Below are 19303 nucleotides of genomic sequence, written 5' to 3' on the forward strand. Positions count from 1 at the left end.
TACACGATCAAGGCCCCAGCTACCTCAACAACCGCATCAACTTCTACGCTCCCAAACGACCTCTCCGATCAGCCATCCACGCCCTCGCCGCCGTCCCTCGCTTCCGAAGAATGACAACGGGAGGAAGGTCCTTCTCCTACCTGGCCGCCAAGACCTGGAACTCCCTACCGACCGACCTGCGCCTGACCCAAGACCACCTCTCCTTCAGGAAGAAGCTCAAGACCTGGCTATTCGAGCAGTAGCAGCACTCCCCCCCCCCCCTAGCGCCTTGGGACCCTCCGGGTAAGTAGTCGCTATATAAATGCCTGTGATTGATTGATTGATTGACTTCTTCAGGGATTCCAGTCAGGATTAAGATGCCCTACAAGTGACATAATGCCTATTATTCAATTGTCTATAACTTAAAATGCAACTTATACCTACTACAAGTTTCAATGCAAATTGAAATCGGCACCTTTTACAACTGAGATATAATGAGGTAAGCAAGAGAGAAAAAAAACTTTTCACGGGTATCGGGTAACTAAGTGGATACATCACAGAGAAAAAAATTATTTTATTAATTTACTTTGCATATAATTTTTCAAAACCCTGGCTGCAAACCAGAGAATGCTTCAAAGCGCCAACAGAAAAGGATTGGGGAGCAAAAATTCAAGTATAGTATCTGAACTAATTCAAGTGGATATCCTCAACAGAAACATAGCTCTTCAATAGTTTGATGAATTTTCTGATGTCATCCTTGCTTCAAAGAAGGAAAACGGGAAAGTTGTTCAAAGGACTCCGCACTGAAAATACATGGATTGTCCCAAAACCATTTATCTTGCTAGCATTTGTTAAGATAATCGGAGCATTCTGATGTATAGACCGGTCAATCAAGCAAAGAGTTTTGAATTTGATATTCTCCTTTATTGAGAGCCAGCGGAGTCATGTAAATCACCAGTACTATACGCTATGAACAGATGCTTAAAGGACAAGTAACATTTCCCTTCTAGGGGATGCTCTATCTACCCTGTTGATGATTCACTGACCTCTCGCCATCCATCTGTGGAATGCATTTTGGTTTTTTTTTGCACTATATTTCTTTGATCCCTAATGGACTTGTCTTTTCTTCTAATGATGTGGGAAAACATCTTGTGACTAAAAAAAATTCTTCAAATCAAAACTACTTGCAGATGTCTCAGCCCAAACCTAGATGGCAGGAGTATGCAGAGCTTGAGTATCTACCGTCACACATGCTACAATTACATTGTCACTGACTGTAAGAAACGTATTCTTCCGATGGATAACCATAACTGCAGATTCCTCAACTCTTTAATCAATACTGAAGCAGTAAACCCTAGGAGGAAGGACTGGAGAAAACCAAGAGTTGTGCTTTACAGAGCCATTAAACCAATCAGGCTTGTAAGTACAAGCTGGAACAATGGCATATAACATGTTCAGCAATCCATTGCTAGCGCTAGTTGATAACACATAGGGATATGGAAAAGAACGATCTCGCCCAGAAAGTGACTCTGTGAAAAGGATGTACGACAAAAGACACCCAAAGGGGATCCACCTTAATCACAGTCTTGTAAAACAAATTGAAACAAAAAATCATAGTCTTGTAAACCATACCACACATTTCTAGGTATGCCCTCTTCTTTCTTTTTTAAGCAATAAGTGAGGGAAAACAGATCCAGAATGGCAAACCCCCTAAACGGCCTCAACCGCTCCCTCTCGAATGGATAACCGCCATCAACACGCTGCTCCCTGCTCGTCATCTCTTCCTCACATTGTAGCTCTAAGACTTTCCTCTTCCCTGCTACTCCAAGTGCTCCTCCCCCTTTATTTGGTTTAACCCCAAGACAACGTGCTCTCTTTGAGGTTCCCTCAGGACTCACGTCGACCTCATTGCTGCTCATTACACTTGGATTTCCGAACCTATCTTGTTGAACCCGGATTTACTGTATTAACCTCAAGACAACATGCACACTAATAGGTCATTTCAGGACTCGCACACCTCCTTAATGCTGCTCATCTCTTCCTGACATAGTAGCTCTAAAAGGGTCTACCGCTTTGCCTTCATCAACCCTTGTCTCTATCTATGTGCTTGTGCTATCGTTTTTATGAAAAATATCCTTTTATATATATAAATATTTATGAATAACATTTTGAGATATCAAATTCTAAAATATATTCTGTATTTGAAAACTTTGATATAAAACAGAAAAAGATATTGAAATATAAATAAAATGAAATGTAATGTGAACACTTTTATGTGACAATTTTGATCTACGTAAAAATAGTTGCATATACTATGTGGATTGTTAATATAATTGATAGACCTAGAACACCTTATGTCAAGAATTGACGCACAAGTTACTTACCTTCAGTAACGTTATATCTGTAAGAAACTGTAGTTAGTATTAGATTCCTTACCTTAAAATATCCCCAGGGGTCAGACTGGATCCAGAAACTTTTGCGTAGCAGTACCCTTGCGCGTCGGTAGGCGTCGTCTGCGGCTCCGCGCCCGTCGTCGGGATGACATCGCCGGAGTACTTAGACGCCGCCATCGCGCGCTGACGTCAGTTCTTATGCATAGCTTTTCCGTGCCAGAAAGGCAGAGCCATGATAAAAACCAACACTGGTGCCATGAAACTAGGGCCCTGAAAGGAGATGACCTTAACCCTAGAAATCGGTTCCCAGAACGGGGAGGATGGGTGGGGCGGTAAGGAATCTAATACCAACTACTGTTTCTTACAGATATATCGTTAACGAAGGTAAGTAACTTGTGCATCTGAAAGAAACAGGTTAGTATTAGATTCCTTACATTAGAATAGATACCCCAGCAATACCAACCCGGTGGTGGGTCTGCGAACGAATGATCACACCAGAAAGTCCTGGAGAACGGAACGGCCGAAAAAGCCATCTCTCCGGACTTGGCTGTCCAGGCAGTAGTGTCTTGCAAGCGTGTGCAGCGAGGCCCACGTAGCTGCCTGACAGATGTCCTGCAAGGGGACTCCCCGACCCAGGGCAGTGTTAGCCGCCGTGGCCCGAGTGGAATGGGTCCTCAGCCCAACAGGAGGCTCCTTTTTAGCCAAAGAGTAGTATACCTTGATGCACAACACGACTCACCGAGAGATGGTCCGCTTGTGCGCCGCCTGACCTTTCTTAGCGCCCACGTAACCAACAAAGAGTTGGTCATCCACCCGGACTGGCGTGTGCGATCCAAATAGAATGAGAGCGCACGTTTTGGGTCCAGACGGTGGAGCCTCTCTTCCCCTTTCGAGGGATGCAGAGGCGGAAGGAAGGTGGGCAAGGTGATGGACTGCCTGATGTGGAAGGCTGGGACTACCTTGGGCAGGAAAGAGGGTCGCGTCCGTAACACAACTTTGTCCGGATGGACAGAAAGGAAGGGAGGTTTAGAGGAAAGAGCCTGGAGCTCACTCACCCTCCTGGCAGAGGTGATGGCAACCAGGAATGCAGTCTTCAGAGTAAGGAGATGAAGATGACAGTTATGAAGTGGCTCGAAAGGAATGCACATCAGATAGGTCAGAACAAGGTTCAAGTCCCACTGAGGCATCACGAAAGGAACAGGAGGAAACATATGAGTGATGCCTTTCAAAAACCTATGTTCAACTAGGGACTTGAACAAAGAGGGCTGATCAGGGAGCCTTAAGAAGGCGGAAATAGCAGAGAGGTAGCCCTTGATAGTGCCCAGAGCAGTGCCCTGCTGGGCAAGAGAGAGAAGAAAGAGGAGAACCTCTGAAAGAGGGGCAGAAAGGGGATCCACAGCCTTTGCTGTGCACCAAGCCACAAATGTGTTTCACCTGCAGGCGTATACCGATTTTGTGGAGGGACGCCTGGCTGCCAGAATCACATTACAGACTTCTGGAGGCAAGTCAAATGGCCTCAATTGCCGCCGCTCAATCTCCACGCATGTAAGTGGAGACTGGACAGGTTCGTGTGGAGGACCATCCCCTGCTGCTGCGACAGAACGTCCTCCTGAAGAGGGAGACGAATCGGGGGATCGACAGACATGCTGAGTAGCTCGGGATACCAGTATCTTCGTGCCCAGTCCGCAGCCACAAGGATAACTTGGGCCCGTCGTGTCTGATCTTTTTCGGCACTCTGGGCAGAAGTGGTATAGGCGGAAAGGCGTTCAACAGACCGCAGCTCCACTCGCGACGAAAAGCGTCTCCGAGCGAGTGCCGCCTTGGAAATTCCAATGCGCAGAACTGATGACATTGCGCGTTCCCTTCTGTGGCAAACAGATCTAACCAAGGCTCTCCCCACTGCTGAAAGAGGCCTTGCGCCACGTCAGAGTACAGACACCATTCGTGATCCATCATGCACCGACGGCTGAGTTTGTCCGCCCTGGCGCTCAGGGAACCTGCCAGGTGTTGAACCACCAGGGTCACGCCCTGATGTTCCAGCCACTGCCAGAGGCGCAGAGCCTCCTGGCATAGGGTCCACAACCCCACCCGCCCTGTTTGTTGCAGTACTACATGGCAGTGGTGTTGTCCGTGAACACCTGCAATACACTCCCCTGGACAGAGGGGAGGAATGACTTCAGTGCAAGCCGGATCGCCCGCAGCTCCAGAAGGTTGATGTGGAGCCGGGACTCCGCCGGAGACCAGAGGCCTCTGATCTCCGCCTCTCCCTTGGGGCCCCCCCAGCCCTGTAGGGACGCGTCCGTCACAACTACGTGCTCCGGTTGGGGTAAGGAGAGGGATCTGCTGCTGACCCAATCGCGGTCCGTGAGCCACCACTGCAACTGTCTTGCAGTGCCCTCCGAGATCAAGACTAGGTCGGACAAGTTGCCCTGATGCTGGGCCCACTGAAACTTCAGGTCCCACTGCAGAGCCTGCATCCGCCACCTGGCGTGATGCACTAGAGGATGCAGGAGGCCATCAGCCCCAGAAGCCGCAGCGTCAATCTGACCGAGACTTGGGATAACGGCTGAAAGATCGGAATCAGAGCCTAAATATCCTGAGCCCGCTGTTCGGGAGGAGAACCGCTCCGATGAAGAGGAGCTTCTGAGAGGGACACAGGTGTGACTTTGGCACATTGATGGAGAACCCCAGCAGGTGCAGGAGGTCGGCCGTAGTCTGGAGGTGGCTGACGACTGTCTGGGGCGAGCCCGCCTTCAACAACCAGTCGTCGAGGTAGGGGAAGACTGAAACCCCTAACCAGCGCAGATGAGCTGAGAACACCTCCATCACTTTCGTGAACACCCGCGGGGCGCTGGTAAGGCCGAAGGGGAGCACGGTAAACTGAAAGTGCTCGTGTCCTACCGTGAACTGCAGGTAACGCCAGTGGGCCGGCAGGACGGGGATGTGAAAATAAGCGTCCTGCAAGTCCTAAGCTACCATCCAGTCTGCCGGGTCCAGGGCAGCTAAGACCTGAGCTAAAGTCACCATCTTGTACTTCTCCTTCCGGAGGAAGCCGTTGACGTTCCGCAGGTACAAGATAGGGCATAGGCCCCCTTTGCCCTTCTTGGGAACCAGAAAGTAGTGGGAGTAACAACCACACCCTAATTCTGGCCCAGGAACGCGCTTGATGGCCCCCTTGGCCAGGAGGGCCGTAACTTCCTCTCGCAGAAGACTCAAGTGATCCCCCAACATGCGGTGGTACTGCGGTGGCATGGCTGGAGGGGTCACCTCGAAGAGGAGGGAGTAGCCCCTTCGGACGATTTGCAGCACCCACCTGTCTGATGTGACAGTGCGCCAGTGGAGGAGGTGATGGCGAACCCGGCTCCCCACTGGCGTCACATGGGCCTGAAAGCTCGGACTAGGAGGGTTTTGAGGTGGATGCTGCAGGGGTAGGTGTGGACTGACCTCGCCGTTGTCCCTGACCGCCGCCACGGAGGTTACCACGTCCGTCACCGCGCTGGATGTTAGTCTGCGGGCCGTGGCTGGCAGGACATGTGGTGGCGCCCCTTCCTTGGCCACGAAAGGAGCGAAAGGCAACAGTTTGCTGGCGCGGGCCGAGAGGCCCAAGGACTTGGCCGTAGCCCTGGAGTCCTTAAAACGCTCAAGCGCACGGTCTGCCTTGTCGCCAAAGAGGCGACGGCCATCAAACGGCAAGTCCATAAGGGTGTTTTGGACATCAGCCGAAAAGTTGGCGGACCTCAGCCAGGCGTGGTGACGAATCGCCACCGTCGTTGCCATCGCTCTGCCCAGCGAGTCCGTGGTATCCAGCCGACATCAGATGGACTACCGTGCCGCATCTCGACCCTCCACAAGGGCTTGGGTGAGTTTAGTCCGGACCCCCTCTGGACATTGTGGCAGCACGTCCTCGACCGCGTGTCCCACAGAGAGGCCCAGGAGGCACACGGTTTTGACTGACCGCAACCCCAAACTAAGTGAGGAGAACATCTTTTTACCATACTGTTCATACCCCTTGGGTCCCAATCGGGGGGGAGCCGTCGGGAATGCGGTCTGGGAGGTAGAGGCCTGGATGACCAGGCTCTCGGAGGTGGGGTGGGTGGACAGGAAGCAAGGGTCACCCGGAGCCGGGCGGTGGCGCCTGGCCAAGTTCCTAGCTACAGGCGGACCTGTAGCGGGCTTGGACCAAGTGCCCAGAAGAACGTCTGACAAGGCCTCATTAAACGGCAGCAGAGGCTCAGCCGAGCTTGCCTGCGGTTTAAGGACCTCAGTGAGGAGGTTAGACCTCACGGCCGCGACATGGAGCTCAAGGCCCAAGGTCTTGGCAGCCCGCGTCAGCACCACACTATAGGCAGCCCCCTCCTCCGTAGCCACGGTAGGAGGGGAGACAAAACCAGTGTCTGGCGAAGTGTCCAGACCACTGGCCTCCCCTAGCTCACCTGCCCAGTATTGAGAAGACTGGCATTCACGTGTCAGAGGGTCCTCGGACCCCTCCCCAATCCTCCTCACCACCCATCTCCTGATACTCAGGGTCAAAGGATGGGGCCGGGTCATAGAAGTAAAAATCTCCTTGCGGCGTCGAATACAGCACCGAGCGGCGCCGCTCCGGTGCCGTATCGAGGGTAGGACCGGGGACGACGTTGTCCTGGGACGGCACCGGAGGCGACACCCTGGGGGCCGGCGCGGCGAGGTTGTAAGGTCGACTGGCGACGACCCGGATCCGGATACAGTGGGGCCCTGCGGCATCGGGACCGAAGTCGCCGACGGCGCCGGGGCCGAAGCACCCGGCCCGCTTGGAGACCCAGTTGGGGCCACTTGGCCCGAAGGCGCCACGGAACTCGACGGAGGAGTGAGCGACCTCCTGGCCATGAGGAAGGCTTCGATCTCCTCCGGCGTCGCGTTCTGCCCAGGGACCGGCGGGTATGGAGCAGGCCGCGACACCTGCGGTTCCGGTGGAGCTGCGTGGGCGGTGTCGCCCGAACCCACGGCCGCGTCTCGCGAGCGTCGGGGGAGTCAGAAGAGCGATGTCGCCTCTTCGACTTCTTGTGCCGCTTACCTGAGGACTTCGAGCCCGAAGACTGATGGTGACTCCCGGAACTGTGGTGACTCTGGCCCCGCGACCGGTCCCTCGACCTCCTTCTGGACCGGGACCTCGAGCGGCACGGGGCCGACTGCCGGAGCTCGAGTCGCTTGCGGGACCGCTCCCGTCTAGCTTTTGTCGTCAGTGCCCGGCAGTCGGAGCAGGACTTGTCGTCATGGTCGGGGCCCAGACAGTGAAGGCACCGGCGATGGGGGTCGGTAACCGACATCAGTCGGCTGAAATCGCCGCAAGGTTTGAACCCGGGCATCCCTACCAGCACCGTCGGAGTCGAGTGACTTCGAAAGATGATCAAAGATGATCGAAAAAGTTAGTCAAAAATTGACTAAGGGTACTACTTTTTCCGGATCGGTGCTTGCTGGCGCGGAAAAAAGAAAAAACGGACGTCAGCGCGCGAGGGCGGCATCTAAGTACTCCGGGGACGTCATCCCGGCGCCAATGACGCTGACGACGGACGCGGAGCCGCAGACGACGCCTACCGACGCGCAAGGGTACTGCTACGCAAAAGTTTCCGGATCCAGTATGGCGCCTGGGGATATTCTAAGGTAAGGAATCTAATACTAACCTGTTTCTTTCAGATTGACTTAGCTATAGACCTTTACTTATAGTATAGTAGCTCTAAGACTCTCCTCCTCCCTGCTATTCCAATTGCTTCCCCGCCCAAATTTGGTTTAACCCCAAGACAAAGTGCTCTCGTTGAGGTTGTCTCAGGACGCACGGACGACCTCAATGCTGCCCAGCACACTTGGATCTCCGGACCTATTTTGGTGAACCCTGCTTTATTGTATCAACCCCCAAGACAACATGCAAAATACGAAAGATCCAAGAACTACCTAACCCATTATGTCAGAATACTGTTCATTGTATGGATCTTGCTCAAAAACTGTTGTGAAGCGCTCCGATACCCTCAGGTCAGGCTAGCGCTATATACAACTCCTTAAATAAAATAATAAAATATGCAACAGCACATACTAATGAAAGTGTCACATGTGAGCAATGACACATGTAATAATGAGAACTAAAAAGGTGGCATTCCACCTCATACATTTCTCATACTAGAGAAAGAAACAGATGAAGCAGAAAACTACCAACATATTCACATCACACATGGCTGAAGATAGATGGACCATCAATCAATCGATTGATCAAAGCCTCGAAAGGCTGGTGAACAAAAGAATGAGAACATTTCTCAGCAAGAGGACACTGACGGCTTCTCAACAAGATCGAATAGGTCCCAAGGTTGTCCATAACTGGAAAAAAAAACAGATGAACGTAATGGTCTCCAAATAAAGGTTAACAAGAGGATAACAGTGAAGAAAGCACGACACAGAATGGTGTTCCTAAGTAGATATCCCCTTTCTTTGCTGCCAACAGGTGACACTTAACAGAACAAACACCTTTTCATGATAGTCACCCAGGGTGATGAATCTGACTCAAAAGGGTATCAAAATCCGATTTCAGGACTACTCCCACCCAAATACAAGCAGGCAACAATACTAGTGGAGAGGGGCCAACTCTTCAACAAAGGGTATGCCTATGAGACAGAAGAAACAAAGAAGTAGATAGATCTAAACGTAGGCACCTCTCAGAGGGCCACTTGATAGAATAGTCCTCGCCAGTTCTAAAAAACACCCGATGTCAAGTACTTGGTCCAGAACTCTGTACTTACGCAAGAGCCGATGATTATTCCTCAATTCCCAGACTCCACTTCCCAGCACATATAGCATCCAAGCAGTAAAGAGGGGGAAAAGGGGATTGGGAAGGAAAGAGAAAACACCACACTTTACTTCAGCTGCAATGGACTGCTAGGTGTCTTGCGTGTCCTTCCTGTGAATAGAACAACTTTAGCAACATAAGCTTGACCCTGGTTTAACTATAACATTTACCACTACCTTTGATTACCTGTCCTAGTTCGGTGGCTATCTGTTCTCTTGAGATGTTTAATCAGATTGCAGCTACACTGTGTTTCTTGAGATGCTTAATCAATCTTTTTCCATATATAAACCTATCTTACGTCGATTTTGGTAATACTGCCCATAAACAAAGCACTTTATTTGATCATGTTGCTGCCACTATTGGCATGACCAGGAATGGGTGGTCATAATTAATCATATCTGCACCATGCTGCCAATGCTGCTACATTTATTGCACTTTATTCACAATATGCTGCTGATTTTGTATCCTCGCCTAACTTTACATGTGCACTATGTTGCTAATGCTGCTAGATTTTGCATGCCCGTCCAACCATTTTTAATGTTTTAATGTTATTTTTATCATTTTATCTGGACATTTATTGTTGTAATATTGTATTTGTATTGGATTCTAATGTGGATCTATGCCCTCTTAAACTTGTACTGTATTTTTCCTGCTGGTGGTGATGAACTGTGCTTTTATGGATTCTTGTATCCTAATAAAGATTATTTGAATTGATACTAATAAAAAGATTGAACAGTACAATTAGATATTTAGTCGTAATCTCAGTGTTTAACTCTATAGTCTTGTCACCACTCAATACCGGTATATACCTTTTAGTAATGTTGTTTAAATTTTCTTTGAGCAATTGAAGACTTCAGTGACACCACCTTGGCCAAGTTCCTGGGATAACTGCCCCAAGAATGGTGCTCTGACAATGTTGGTAAGTATAACCAGGCAATTCCTTCAAGGTACGATATGCTGCCAAGAATGACTATCTTGTGAAAGTAACTGTTTTACTAAGACTCTGGTAAATTATTGTCTCTGAAACGATGAGAGCTTACTTCACGAATTGCTGAATTGTCTCTCTCGTAAGACTCTCTAAATGTTCAGTCTTGACTAGGAAAAAAGGTATATATTTACTGTGGACTGAAGCGCGGTACACTAAACTCTAGCGCTAAAACTCTGCCGCTCCTTAAATTCTTCTGAGTGTTTAATATCGAAAATAATTGACTTACCACAGCTGCGGAAAAAGTCTGTTGGCACGGGAAACTCCTCAAAACTCACAGCACAAGAAACAAAGTATCCAAATGGCCGCTTCTGGAAAAGCAACCGTTTCTCTAGGGTCTTCAGTTGAAGTGCGCACTTCGCAGCGTGCGAGAGCTTCAGCACAGGTGTGCTTGCTGAAGATTCACCAAAACACTAGACCGGCAACTTAGTAACCAACGCCGACGGCCATCTAGGAATTCCGCAACGAAGAGATCATTTGATTAGTGAACAGTAGGGACGACCATCGATTAGGCAGAAACCTACCAGGTCTGTAAAGTTCGTTCTGGTGTATTTTAACAACCCCCGGGAGGTATTTTAGGCTAACTCAGGGTTTTCTTTGACCAGTCCTGACACCCGCAATCCAGGTACTAACAGGACCAAAATAGCTTACATAGAAGCAAGGTATGCTGAATCAAAATATTCAACCAGTGATATATTGTAGGCAACATTACTGACATGGTCTTAAACGGCAACACAACCAAAAACTCTACTAACCTCCTACAAAGGCAAGTACTCCACACATCAACCAACATCTGCATCCACTACAAGTCAAGCAAAGATGACTTAACAATCCATTCCAGCTCTCTGCCTCAAAAATAAAACAAAGGGATCATACCTATTTTAAAGTGCTGAAAAACGGCACTTCAAATGGCGGCAGGTGTCCTAATCACCAATATCTTGAAAACAAAGAGGATGACTGTGAGCTGGAAAGGTTGGTAACCCCTCTCTTAAAACAAGTAATGAGCTAACAGATAGACAACTAAATCCCTGGTTCACAAAAAACTACCATGCCTGATGAGCAATGTGATCCAGACCACAAACGCTTGTTAACTAACAGTAACTGTCAGAGGCAAGGTGCGTCCACAGTCCAATATGCACATAAACCAATATATGGCACCAGTGACCACAAAATCTACATGCTTAAATATTGGGTAAACACTGTTTAAGGAGCCATTGAAAATGTTCCTAAAGAGAAGGGACTTCATTGAAAAGGAATAAAATCCAGTTGTATTACCTTGCTTGGGAACTGTGTAACACCAACCGGAAGAGAGAAGGAAGACAATTCAATAAGTGGGCTCGGCTCCTGTAGTAAACATTCTTGTAGACAAAGCCTCTGCAGCCCAAAGTTCACAGTTTCAAAGAAAATAATCTTCTCTTCAGGTTCCACTCTCTAAAAAGGCAGTCAACATGGCTTGAAAGCAGAGGGCAGGAATGGTGAAGACCAAAATTGTTGCAACTGAATACGGTAGGCTGGTTGAAGGACACCACGACTCCCACCCCGGGTCCACAGGAAGAAGAAAATAACTGGTCGTCCGATTGGTTGTGTTGGCACTGTCAGTAAGGTCATAGCCCTGTAATATGTCCGAGACTCCCATATCATATACAGGGCTACCTTGCAGCAGATGGTAATCCTAAAGATCATGCTTCAGCACATCCCTAATAGCATCAGCTATCTATGTTCAGGGGAGCCATTTCTTTAAAGAGATGAGAACCATCAAAGGCTGCATCCAGCACATTTACCTGGGTATGTCAGTGCAAGCTAAAAGATGTGGTAACCAAGCATATCTGCATCTAGCCATCCAAGAGCTTATAGACCTGGCCACTAAGTCCAAAGTGTTAAGACCACACCTAAGAAGCTGTCTAGCGACCCAAAAAACAACATGAACTACATCAGCAAAGTGACTCCTTATGTGAGCTGACAAAAGACGAACTACCAGGCATGCCATCTTCTAGACTACAAGGAAGAAACACACTAGCAGGCTTGGCACATTACAGGAGCAAAGAACAAGACACTCCAAGGATGATTTTCTTTCCTATCAATCCCATGAAAACTCCACATGAGAGTGAAAGGAAGAGAAGAACCAGAGTTGGATGCCGTCAAATTAGGAGCCAGTTTCTCTAGGCCCTCTGTAGCTGGATAAGAGAAAAAAAAATCCCAGAGGGCAGTTGGTAGCAAGTCACCTCGCAATAGGCAGCCTGCATAGAAGCTGGTCTGGTCTACTCCAACCTTGACTGAGACCAATGTTGTTGCATTAAAAGGCAATAAGGATTATGACAGATAGACTGGTCCGCAGAATTTCGGTCAAAATGTTGGTTTTAAATTCTGCCAAGCAATTCCAAGGCATCAGAACTATGCTCAGTTCTATCTTAAAAGTCAAAGTTCTCTAAATCAACTGCTGAGGTACAATCAGAAGTAACTGCACCAGAAGTGCCAAAATATTAGAATTTAGAACCCCAAATGAGGATCCTAATAGAGTCCAAACAGAAACAGAGCAAATCAACTTAATCTACCTTAGAGGCAGTGAAACCATAAACTGAGGCCTATATAAGAATCGCAGAAAGCTAAAAAAGATAAACAATCATATTTCTTGATAACAGAATCCGAGACAGGACAAAAGACAGCCTCTGTCTCGATGCCAGTACCAAATGCGGCGGCAAGGCTATCAGTAGGAAGGGAGTAGCTACTGAAGCAGTGCCAATCAAACTAAGTCAGTCAGGGAAGAGACAGCCAACAGAGGCAAAGTAGCTGCAGACATCTTTGGGTAGACCAGAGGGAGCCAGATGAGGGTGGAACTTAGATAACATTCAGAGTGAAAGCTGTCATCCGGGTGGGGTCTGCACATGGACTCAGAAGAACCGGGCGCACTGGCAGTGCCGAACGTTGAGCCAGAGCAGGGCTGGACACCAATGTTAAGTTCTTGAAGAAAATGCTACTGTTTCTTCCGAAAGAGCTTTGGTTGCTAGTACAGATTACACTACTGTAATGCCCTTTATCTTAATCAGCATTCACCTAACAAGCTCCCAATCATTCAAAACCTGGCATCACAACTTGTCTTGGATGTGCCTACACACAGTTCAGTCAGGAAGGGATGGAGAACTCTCCACTGGCTGCCAGTGCGGAAGTGGGTGTCTCTCAGAGGCAGGCCTCTGCTTGGTTCACAAGGCTCTCCATCTGCAGGGGTCTAGCCAGTAGACCTCTGAGATCGGCTGGTCGTAGCAAGGGGAGAGTCCCTAGGTGTAGGAAAGTTAGGTAGGGGGAGCAAGGATCAAAGTGGCGGCCACCAGGCTCTGGAGCTCAGTCCTGGACTATATTAGGAATTTGAACTTGTACCTGATCTTGCTTAGGCAGGTTAACACGTGGTTATTCTCGAATTAGCCCTCCAAAAGATCAGCATGGCTGTTTAGATTTCCTCTGTTTAGAGATCCTACACTCAGTTCTTATCTGGCTTAGCGCTTTGTTGCCTCTTGGTTTAATGTACTACACAAATTCTTTACAATTACAATGTCTGGCTCGTGTCCATCAAGGTACAACACTGCTCTGAAGATGAGGTTGTGCACCAAATCCCACAGAGCCAGGGACATAGGGACCTCTCCCTGGATCAGGATGCCATCTAAACAAACACAGGTGCACTGGATTTCAAATCTGAAACACCACATCACCGCACCGTTCCCAAGATTGAGAGCTGCAAAGGCGCTGACATCAATACTTGATATGATCTCCAAATATGTATGAAAGTTCCTGCCTGGGCATCGGGAGATGCAACTAGACCCAGCCATCTACTGACCCAGAGGCGCAGACAGTTTTCAGACCCCATAGATAGATGTGTTAATTCCAGGAGGGAAAAGAAGCGTTATCCGGTCGGGTAACCTCCCCCGATTGCACAGCCAAGCTCAGAACAGAAGTTTAATCCAATGTTATAAAATCAATAAAATCGAAATCTAATTCATTTGATAGGATAATAATTCACAACCCGATAGTAGGGTTGGAACTACTTTCGGGTTGTGAACTATTATTACCCTGTCCAATGAATTTGATTTCGATTTCTAAACAGTACTGAGTAAATATCAGCTTAACATTTGAACTATTCAACCACAGTCTACCTTGGGTGTGCATTTACCACCACTCCTGGTAATTCCCAAGGAGTGCATTGCTAATGGCATGAATTAGGTCTATGGCAATCTGACGTCAACAGGTTATTGCCAAAGAAGAGCAACTCCAGAACTTCATCAAAGGCTTGGAAAAAAAACTTTATCTGAGTCTGAGAGCCAAGGTGGCGTCATCTACTGCTCCGTGATATCACATTCGAGGAGGCACTGGAGACGCAATGGAAAAATGGGGCCAACTGCTGGCCCAGGAGAGCGGTTTCAACTTTCTCGATGCAGTCGGGCACTTTTAGAGAAGTGAAAATCAATGTTTTCCTGTACAGCGTAAACCACTTCTTACCAAACTTTAGGAGAGGAATGTTGTCATCCACAGTGGATAAGCAGGTCACTGAAAACAAAATTGAGAAATATCAATGTGGAGTCCTTGCTTAGTTTCCTGTTAGCAATTCTTACTTGTTATTAAAGAAAGTAGATTCAGCAGACTTTGTGATCTAAAGCCTGAAGGGAAATCTATATTATTTCGTAACCAGATCGGTAGAGAAATGTGTGGAAACATATCTTACAAATGTCAATCAAAATGCTATATCTAGAAATCGTTTTGCCCAAAAATGTGTTGAACTATTTGACTAATCTAGGGTTAAATATACTAATTGCTATTTAATGCATCGCATATATATTCTGCTAAAAAGTGAATGCATTTCAGAAATCATTAGTAGCAAGATTCCAGTTAAACCAAAACATATTGAAGAATTAGAAAGAAGTGTTAAATTCCAAACAATGGGCCTGATTACGATGTCGGGTGGACTTGGTCCAGGGTCTGACCAACCTCCGGTCCGACCAGCTAATTACAATGCGACCGAACACTGTTTGGCCGCATACTCTCATTTCTCAATGGGAGCTTGTGTTACGGCCGTAAACCGTCAGCCATAAAACAAGCTCTCATTGAGAAATAGGAGGTGTTGTTTATCCCTACACCCCGTCGCAGACACCTCAAGGTGCCTGCCACAAGGTGCAGGGATTAACAGGGGGGCACCATAGGTGCCCTCTTGGTCCCAAATCGGAGGCCGCACGCACAAAGGGGCACTGCTGAGGGCCCCCAAACACGCTTTCCGACATGGTTTCCATGTCGAACAGGCCGGCATGGAAGCCATGTCAAAAATCATGCATCGTAATCCCAAGGGCGGAAAGGCCCGCCCTTTGGGATAATGAGCTGGCGCCGACTGGTTCCATGAGCCCATCGTAAGCGAGTTGGAATGACCGGCCGGTTTACTTTCCGACTGCCAGCCTCATAATGCAGCGGTCAGAAAGTTAACTGAGCGGCCAGGAAGGCTCTGACCAACAGTCGGAGCCTTTATGGGCCGCATCCTAATCGGCCCTAAAGTGTTCAAAGATTATTACAACAAAACAGTTTCATAAAAAAATGTGACGTGTTCGTCCTCAATATGTTCTAGGTGTTTTCCTGATCTACTCCAGCATGGTCTTTAAATAGTCCACCTTCTCTCTTAGTAGTGTGGATACATGTAAAGGTAAGAAAATGCTAACGTTTTTGGATGACGCTATTATAATATTTTAACCCCTCCCACGCTGGTGACGGAACCGCTCCGTCACGGCCCTCGGGTGGGCTGTGCTGGTGACGGAACGGTTCCGTCACGGCCCGCTCGCCGCACCTGCGCAGCGCCGATTTTGCACCTGCGCGCCGCGTTCTATTGAGCGGGCGGGCCGTGACGGAACCATTCCGTCACAAGCACAGCTCACCAGAGGGGCATGACGGAGCAGTTCCGTCACCAGCATCGGAGCGCTGCGCGCCCCCCCCCGCCCCTTAGCACTGCAGTGGAATAGCCGCCACAGCGAAAGGGTTAATTAAAGACATTGTGGTATGCAATAGGTGGGGAAGGTTACTTAGGTCACAGGTCCAACTCAATTAAGAATGGTAAAAATGTTACTATGAGTTTTAAGAAATCACAGAAGGCACATATGTTCCTTACTTCTTTATTATATATTAATAAACAGGGGCAAGAAACTAAACTTCCCATACATTTTTCGGAAGAAAATGTAGCTAACTGCATCCTATCTTGATCTACCTAGGGGCAGTTAGGACAGCACATAATCTTTTCTTGCTTCAGCATCAAAGACGCGCACCTTTCATTTTTCTCTCATTGTTTTTGGATCGCTGTGTGTGTTATGGCGTTTTGTTATTTTACATACTCTGGCTGAGTCCATGTTGGATTCTTTATTGAGCTGGAGAATGAGAATATGATTTTCTCTGGAAGATCAGGTTTAGGTCTAAGTCTGATCTATGGTGGACTGTTGTTCTGCAATTGATAAACCGCATTCTTATAGGTTGATCAAACGAGTTTCCTACATGGTAGGGTATATTCTATTTCTTCACTATGTTTTTGCATTGCAGTTGTTACAGAAAATGTTTTACAGGCTTGTACGAATTTGTCAAAATTGAATTTTTAGTAGTCAAGACAAAAAGTTTTGCATTTTGTAAAATCCAATGTGACTCGTACTATGTGTTTATAGAGTGATGAAACATTAATTGGTCAATCGTGCTCTACACACTCTACAGGCTGTCCTTGTAAGTATACCTAGAACATTTCCTACAGAAGAAGCTACAAGAGATGCAGTCAAATATTCTTAATCCTGATCATCCGAGCTGCAGGAAAGCTGCCACTCTCGAGAATTGTGTATCCTCTTGACACCAACAAAAGACGTGCCAATGATTTTGGTAACACAAAAGGAGATGATGGACGGAGCGTTTGAGCAAATCAAACACTCACCCCCAGTCAACAGATCTGGGTTTAATCCATCACCATTCTTTAGCTCACTCCGCCACCCCAGTTCAGACATTGCCATTTGCAAATCAGTCTGACCCTGTGCCTCATGGGAACAGTCAAGCCCGAACTGCCAAAGCCATGTCTTCCCTGGACCGGAAACAAGCATCCTGGGACCGGTTTGCATTTCAGCCGTCATCAGCCCGGCTAGCTTGAATCCAGTGGCAAAGTGAGCAAGGGACTCACGTCTGAGCATACCCTGCCAACTTAGGGCGAACAAAGCGATACAAAAGGAGATGATGGACGGAGCGTTTGAGCAAATCAAACACTCACCTCCAGTCAACTGATCTGGGTTTAATCCATCACCATTCTTTAGCCACCCCAGTTCAGACATGGCCATATGCAAATCAGTCTGACCCTATGCCTCATGGGAACAATCCAGCCCGAACTGCCAAAGCCATGTCTTCCCTGGACCGGAATCTGGGTTTAATCCATCACCATTCTTTAGCTCACTCCGCCACCCCAGTTCAGACATGGCCATATGCAAATCAGTCTGACCCTGTGCGTCATGGTAACAGTCCAGCCCGAACTGCCAAAGCCATGTCTTCCCTGGACCGGAAACTGATTTTAGTAATGGCAATATCAATTATATAAACAAGTGCTGGTGAGTGGAACCCGAAAATGAGAGCTGCGCATACTATGTGTTCATTCAAAGTCAAACTCAGCCTTACACACTCCTACTTAGGGCACAGTGCGACAGTGACGCACGGTGTAATATGGTACACCAGGTGAATGGAAGATCTCTTCTCAAAGGGCGACCCAAGACTAGCCATCTTTCATCTGCAGAGTTCTTAAGGCAGGACCCCCCTTTCAATCACACACCTGTGAAATGCTGGACTGCGGAGCTGCAAGTTGACATTTCCAACAACTCTGGGGTTCCGTCAGGCAGATGGCATCTGAACCCTCCATCTGCACTTGGAGAGTGCCTATAAGGTGATGCCAACTTGATATTTACTGGGGTAGAGGGCAATGTTCGGCATCTAGGACAAAGGCTGCACGAGGTGCGACGGTATTGACACTTAGTATTATATGTGGTGGACATGAGAATGCATGAAAGTATTCCATAAAGTGTCTCTGTTAGATATCAAAGATCAAAAATATTACCATCCGAGCCACATATTGTAGGGCTTGGTGAGGAAGAGGATCATATTTTCTCTTGTCATTACTCAGCACATTTATCCCTCAACTACTGTTAGATGCAGGCTACGACTGCCCTGACCTTCCGTCTATGAGTTTATGGTTGTCTAAGATTTGCCGTTTATATGCTACAGAAAAACGAACAGCGATCATTAGAGATAGGCCTGCGTAATTTGGATGGATGTAGACTCCCTTTCTACTCTGCAGCCGATTCCCCTTCCCAGCTGATCCACACCGCCGGCATAAGACCTAGACTATGATTTCCTGACTTATTAATGTAGAAAGCTTGCCTGTTCTAAATTCATCCTTAGTACACCGCAATTCTCAATGCCACCCTGAAAATGCTATCAAAGTAACACTTTGGTTGTAAGACTGCCAGTGTCCTACTACTTATATAATCCTGCTCTATTTGACCATATGTTCCTGATCACTTATGATGCAAAAATTTTGAAAATTATTATTTTTGTAAAACTTCGAAAAAAGATGTTTAAAAAAAAATCTGAGTCGGAATATTATGCTTGTATGCAACCACTGCTCACACCAAACTATGCCATCTATAGGACAAGAGCACTCATCTCGCAAATCTTTGCCATTAAATCTAGACCCGCATCAGTAATCTAGATCTCAGAATGCAGCCCTCAGAAGTGCTGTTTCGTAGGAATTAGAAAACCAGGTTCTTCAGGCAATCCTCAGTCATTATTGGCTATCGCTGGCTTGTGGTATACTTCTGGTTGGCGGTAAATAAGAAAACCTAGCGCAGGGGCACTCCATATAGGAGTAACCAGGCGTGTTATCAATTTCTAACATGACATAACAATCACTGTTATTGGACAAAGTTCATCTATCCCGAGAAAGGACAGTACTTCCTGGTAAAACGCTTACCACTTGTCTGATTACTTTATTCAATAAAATGAATCCAGGCTGAGTTCACATTTGTGAAGTGAACAGTATGGTCTGAGCAGCAGTATACCTTGCTGCTCTGGTTTATTAAACCACTAATATATGCGTCATGAGCCAGT

General features: G+C 47.5%; 1 protein-coding gene across 5 annotated transcripts in view; it reads right to left on the reverse strand.

The window, feature by feature from the left end:
* MSANTD3 (Myb/SANT DNA binding domain containing 3) overlaps positions 1–19303 on the reverse strand; it is a 310518-nt gene that overhangs the window by 59226 nt on the left and 231989 nt on the right. For 2 of the 5 annotated variants that reach the window (XM_086965336.1, XM_086965334.1), the window contains exon 4: positions 14651–14698. The exons of the other annotated variants lie outside the window; for them this stretch is intronic. In XM_086965336.1, coding sequence (XP_086821462.1) covers positions 14651–14698 — 48 coding nt within the window. The remainder of the gene's footprint in view (positions 1–14650; positions 14699–19303) is intronic. 5 annotated transcript variants of the gene reach the window in all.

Source organism: Lissotriton vulgaris, chromosome 4_1 (assembly GCF_964263255.1).
Source record: "Lissotriton vulgaris chromosome 4_1, aLisVul1.2, whole genome shotgun sequence".
Classification (NCBI taxonomy): Eukaryota; Metazoa; Chordata; class Amphibia; order Caudata; family Salamandridae; genus Lissotriton; species Lissotriton vulgaris.